General features: G+C 36.2%; 1 protein-coding gene across 1 annotated transcript; it reads right to left on the bottom strand.

Annotated features, from left to right (window-relative positions):
• Positions 1 to 1872: 1872 nt before the first annotated feature.
• Positions 1873 to 5694, bottom strand: LOC122654763. Its single transcript, XM_043849004.1, has 3 exons — positions 5535 to 5694; positions 2572 to 4159; positions 1873 to 2484 (listed from the first exon to the last, which is right to left on the bottom strand). The coding sequence occupies exons 2-3, from the start codon at positions 4136 to 4138 to the stop codon at positions 2099 to 2101; spliced, it is 1953 nt and encodes a 650-aa protein (XP_043704939.1). The 5' UTR covers positions 4139 to 4159; positions 5535 to 5694; the 3' UTR covers positions 1873 to 2098.
• Positions 5695 to 6165: the final 471 nt, after the last annotated feature.

Genomic DNA, 6165 nt, shown 5'->3' with positions numbered 1-6165 from the left:
GATCATGTAATCTGGAAACAAATGTCCCCTACGGAGTGCAGAATTTCCCCTAGACATCAGTCCATAACATATACACTCTACTTAATGAAGGGAACATGGCCTTAAAATGAAGAAGGCTAGTCACGTAGCCCCTGCGCTCAGACATACAAGCACGCGAATTTATCACACCACTACATTCTCTGCTACAATGGTTAATGCTCATAATACTCCAGAATTGACTAGTTGTTACATGCCTTAAATTTCATTAGTTTCAACATCTCCTAATGGGACTAAATTACCACAATTTCATTATGAAGTATTTGAATTAGGTAAGATACCCAATGGAATTCTATTTCTTCCCACTTTGTAGTAAACAAGGATATTTTTTATAAATGTATCTCACTATTGAAGGGAATCACCACATATTAACTTTGTATGAATTTTAAAATCCTACAGCGATTAAGAATCTCAATTTCACTTTAGACAAGGTATCCCACTATTAGTGGACAACTTAATCTATAAAAGAGAAAAAGGGGAGGGATCAGTAGCCAACGATTTTTACTGCTCCTCTCCCTCCTCCATCAGAATCTCTCTCTCTCTCTCCTTCCTACTTCAGTGAAAACTAGGGTCTTTGTGTGTCTATTCATATAGGTCAAACATCATATTCACTATTTTTTGTATCCCTAACATCCATGTTTACTTCGCCACAGTCCATTGCGCACAAGGAGTGTAGATTTTGTTTACTTAAAAAAAAAGAGTGTAGATTTTTCAGAATGTAACTCCTGCGTCATTTCAAATTTATGTAATCTATAAACAAATGTCCCATAAGGCTTCTTTTGGTTTCAAGGAGAATTCAAGGGAAGGGTAGTGAAATTTTCAAATTAAAAAAAAGAAACTTTTGTAATCATTACCCCATGTGACTATATCACTAATTCCAAATCATACCATATTTGGTTATTAACTTTACCTTGCATCTATTTCCCAATGTCACAAGAAAAAAACAATTTATTGAACACAGAATTAAATGAGATTATTTTAAAAGTTAAGAAATTAATTTTGACCAAGTGTATTCATGGAAATAAATGGAAAGTATATAGATAATAGAAGAATTGGTGCTTAGGTTTTGACCAAATAAGATAAGTAGTGAGTTTCTATTTTAAAAGAAAGGAATATCTTTTGTATATGCTCATAATTAATGAAAATGGAAATTAAGCAAGAAAGACAACACTATTCTTTCTCTATAAAACACTCATCACCATCATCTAACAAGACTACAACCAAGCCCTTAAGTAGTGCAAAATGGTGAAAAATATTTCTTTAATTTGTTGTAATATATAGTTTACTTGAAAGAAGAAAATTCATAGATTTTGGTTGTTTATGTAGTGTATGTTGTTGATTCTAAAATCCAGGAAGAATCCTCAAGATCAGTAATTTGGAATCCTCGAGAAAAATGGTGGATTCCATTAATAATCATATACAGGTGTATGATCAAAATCTAAAGCCTCCAGCAAACAGTATAGAGGCTCTCCCTTAGACCAGGAAGAAGAATTTACACCAAAAATAAGCAAGCAAATAGGTTGGAAAATTGCAGTTCAACCGGTCTTGGAAAAATCATAGTTAAAACAGGAATGCTAACATAAATGTTATTCGATACAAATGTATTTAAACCGACTCAGGATTTGAACGGGACGATCAAAATCGGATTTTGAGGATGACAAAAATTTAGAGATAGAATATATGGATTCTAAATGTTTTAGGTTTCAAAACTACGGGCAATAAATACGGCAATATATTCACATAAATTGAGGAATTATTATCTAAATGCTTGCATTCAAAGTTAAAGGCAACTATAACATCCAACAAAAGTGCATATAATTTCCACAACCCATTTTGAATTCCAAAAATCTAAGCACCATATAAAATATATATTTCAACTTCAAATAAAAAAAAAAAAGATATGCAAGACCAGTTCCAAATTCAAACCCAATACAAAAAAAATGTCCAAACCCGAAATATATCATCCATTATTACCAAAGAGCCACAAAGTGGATATTCCAAAATTTAGACACGATAATAGAATTCTAAATATCATGCGAAACACGTCCAAAGATTAACATTGCTACAAACTATCTGAAGCAGATCCTGTACGATCCATCCCATCAATTCCAGTGTTCGGGGGTTTGGGTTCAACATATGTTTGTTCGAGTCTCTCCGTCTCTAGTTCAGCGTCTTCCTCAAGCAAATCACCAAGTTTTTCTAAATCAATGGGCCTGACATCCTGAAGCTCCTGGCTTTCATACTTCTCCTTCATCAAAGAGTTCATCTTGATGTACACCAAATCTTCTACCATATCTGGGACCAATCTATTTCTCTTCTTTGTTTGTGCTGCATCGTAGGCGCTCCAATTTCGCTCACAATGAGAAGAACTACAAGGTTGGCACAAAATTTTGCAAGCAATCTTTTGAACCATAGGAAAATAACAACCACAAAATTTCCACCAAATCCCTAGAAAAAGGGCACAAGGAACAATATAAGGATGCTATATTCAATAACAAAATGAGACGAAATTACATTAACTACTAACACACTTACTTGGATGGCTCACTCTCATCGTAGACATTACTGTGATAGAAGAGAATACCCTTGGGCTCTTCATGCGATATTCAACCATTTCTGTAGTGAATTGATCATGTTCTTCTGGAGGAACCATGGTTTCCATAATAAAATTTTGTGCATCCATAATTCTAGATGTCTCTATCTTAAATCGGTCAGCACACATAAAAGCAGGATTTAGAACTGCAGCAAGCACATGAACATGATTAATAATGTTCTTCTCCAACCTACTATTAAATAAGTCCATGATGGTTAAATATTTGATTCTATCATTCTCCATAAATTTCTGTAATGTTTCTTTCGCCTTTTCTGTTACTTCAAATAAGTAACCCGCAGTAGAACCCTCTGAATCAACAAGGTGGAGAATCCGAATTATTGGCCCCATGAAAGAAACAACCTCCTTTGCCCCCTCCCAAAAAGCATCAGATTGAATGATTTCAACAGTTTTTACTGCCATTTCAGCCCCATTGAAGTGAAAGCTACTCCAGTCAGATGATGCAACTAAAAGCCTCAACTCGTTCTCAACTGCAATAAGAGATTGAAGCATCAAGAAATTCGTAGCAAACCTTGCCTTGCAAGGTTGCTTAAGCTCTTTCCCATTGATGAATTGCCTCATTAAGGCCAAAATAGCAGTGTGGCTGTGGATATAATCCACCACAAGTTTCCCATCATTAATAACTTCCCTCACCCACCTGACATGCTTGTAGATATCCTTCAAAAGCAAATTAACCCCATGTGCAGCACAATTTGTCATATATATATGACGCCATTTTTCCCTCAACAAATCACCACATAAATTATAGTTAGTAGTATTATTTGAAATGAATTGCACAACATTTTGTGGTCCAAGCTCTTCAATGACGGCAGAAATTTCTTTGAAAAGAAATGGTGCAGTTATTTTGTTTGTACCACAATCAATACATTTTAGAAACACAGCACCCCTAGAAGAGTACGCAATCACATTAACCCAAGACCTCTTCTGTAAGTCAGTCCAAGAATCAGACATGATTGTGCAACCTGTTTCAGCCCATGTAGATTTTATGTTGTTAACATACTCCATGACCTCTGTTTTTGCTTCAGGAATCAAACGGGTATGGAGAGTTGAGTAATCAGGTACAACAAAACCTGGCCCATATTCACATGCAGCTCTCATCATCTCAATAAAAGAATCTATTTGCATCATGTTGATGGAAATGTTATTCTTGACAAAAAAATCCGTTAACCTCCTTTCCAATGATTCTTTTTTCTTAGAAGCTATTTCTACCATTGTGGTCTTGTTTTGGGAAGTTGTAGAACCAATTCCACTCTCCATAGACTCACTCTTTCTCTTCTTAGATGCATTCAAATTTAACTCTGCAAGGGCTTCAACTTTGATGTGCTCAGGTACTTTGGAACAAATTTGAACATCATGGCCAGTTAAACAAGCCAAATGAGCCTTTACTCGTGTAACACTCCCAGAGAAATCAAGTTCACAATATTTACATTTTAAACGGTTCAATCCAAGTTGCTCTACATGTATCCAAAACTTATCTTTCTTCCTCACCATTTTTTCTAGGCTCTCAGCTACCTACATATTAAAAATTCAGCACAAGAAGCATGTAAAACCGTGTAAGATAAAAAATAGCAGTTCCAATCAAACCATCCATTTCAATCTCAAATTCAATTATAAAAAAACTTCCAAGGTGCTTGTTTGAATTTCACATATCAAATAACAATTTCCAAGCTAGCAATCAAGTACTTTGAACAACCTATTATTTTTTAACACTTATGAAGTAACAACGAAGAAGGCCATAAGAATGTAAGTCTGCATAGCACCAATACCACGAAAAATCAATTTATTTGCTTCATAATACACAATACTCAGGTAGGCATGTTCGTTCTTCACTTGACATCATGGCTAGTATCTTCACTTTTCCCTAATAAAAAGAACAAGAGTATCTTGACTAGTTGATACAAACATATGTATGACCACTGTCATGCCTTGAAGCTGAAAGCAATACCATACTAAAACTGAACTCAATAGCAAAAAAATAGGAAGGAGAAAACAAAATCCTCAATCTGAACTCAAATGAGTCTTATTACTACAGTAAGGGGTGGCTACCTGAATTCTTTTGCCATTCAGCCCACTGCACTCAGAGCTATAGCAGCTATTGACTCGTAAGCACTATGCCAAGACTAACTTTAACCAAAAACAGATTTCCATGGTCCATTTTAAAAGATTTTACCAATAGAACTTGGCGCAACAGTAAGGTTGCTCCAGCGCGATCTAGTGGTTGCGGGTTCTAGTCGGAAAACAACCTCTCCGCGAACCGGGGTAAGGCTGCATACATTACTCTCAAAGTGGTAGGAGACTCGTGCCCTGGGTATACCCTTATTTTGACAATTCCTCCTCACAATTTTCAGTTTTCATTTCAATCCTTGAAGTCTTGAACAGAATTATATAAACATTCATAAACAAGAGGTGTGTCTTTGCACTTGGGATTTCTCATTTGAAACAACCAACTCATAAAGTTGCCAAGGTAGCGACAGAAATGTACAACTCAGTCTACCCACTCACCCCCTTCGCATAGAGCCATTACTAGAAACATAAACACTGAAAATATCCCTTTTGGAAAGAGGGTCAGCATATAATTCACCCCCACACCCACCCCCCACCCCGGTGAGAAATTTCTTAGCTCAATTGAACTGGTGTACCAGTGTAAAATTTCCCAACAAGAACAAATGCGTTTAGACCTTCATATCCATGTGCATATGCATTTATCCTATAGATTAATGTGTACAGCATCATCTTCTGAAACCAGAACTTAAAACTTCAACAAAGTTTGAAATCTCATTATTATGGCAGTCTTATCCAATGCCCAACCTATGATTATTACAGGAATCCAGAATCTGGAATTGATCAAACGAGAGAGAGAGAGAGAGAGAGAGAGAGAGAGAGTGACCTTTTCTGGTTATGAGATCGTCATCTCCGGCAAAAATCTGACTGTCGATCGTCGCACAACGCTGCCTTAGTTGCAGAGTCAGAATCTCAGAGACGAAGGGACGGCGAGAAGGGAAGAGGGTTTGGAGGCCGTCCGAATTTTGGGGAGCGGATTTGTGGTTTCTTTTCATATATATGCCGTTTTTTTTGTTTTAAAAACGAAAACGCGTATTATAAGATCTCTGGTACGATTCATGGTAAAGTGAAACTTTTTCTCTAATTTGGATCGAGTTTCTCTTTTACCACGGTGAAGAGATTCTCTACATTTTATTGTGGTTGGATGAGAGTCTAGGGATGTAAACGGATGGGATTGGGATTGGATACGGATCAGATGTAATTGGAGTCGGATATTTTCTGGCCGAATACAGATTCAGATGTGGATCAGATTCAGATTTTTGACCATCCGTTTACATCTCTACCTTATGTAACCCGGACCTTCCTCCCCCAGCGGATACAATTCACTTTTAATCTATATCTCTTAGATCATGATTCTCTTTTCATCATATTCTAGAACCTGTTGAATCTTCAAAAACCCTCAAAATCATTATTTACTTAATTTTTTATTATTAAGTATTTGGATTTTTTCTCGAACT

This window comes from Telopea speciosissima, chromosome 3 (genome assembly GCF_018873765.1).
Source record: "Telopea speciosissima isolate NSW1024214 ecotype Mountain lineage chromosome 3, Tspe_v1, whole genome shotgun sequence".
Classification (NCBI taxonomy): domain Eukaryota; kingdom Viridiplantae; phylum Streptophyta; class Magnoliopsida; order Proteales; family Proteaceae; genus Telopea; species Telopea speciosissima.
Note: the sequence above shows the minus strand (reverse complement) of the source record. Positions and strands in the feature narration are given on the sequence as shown.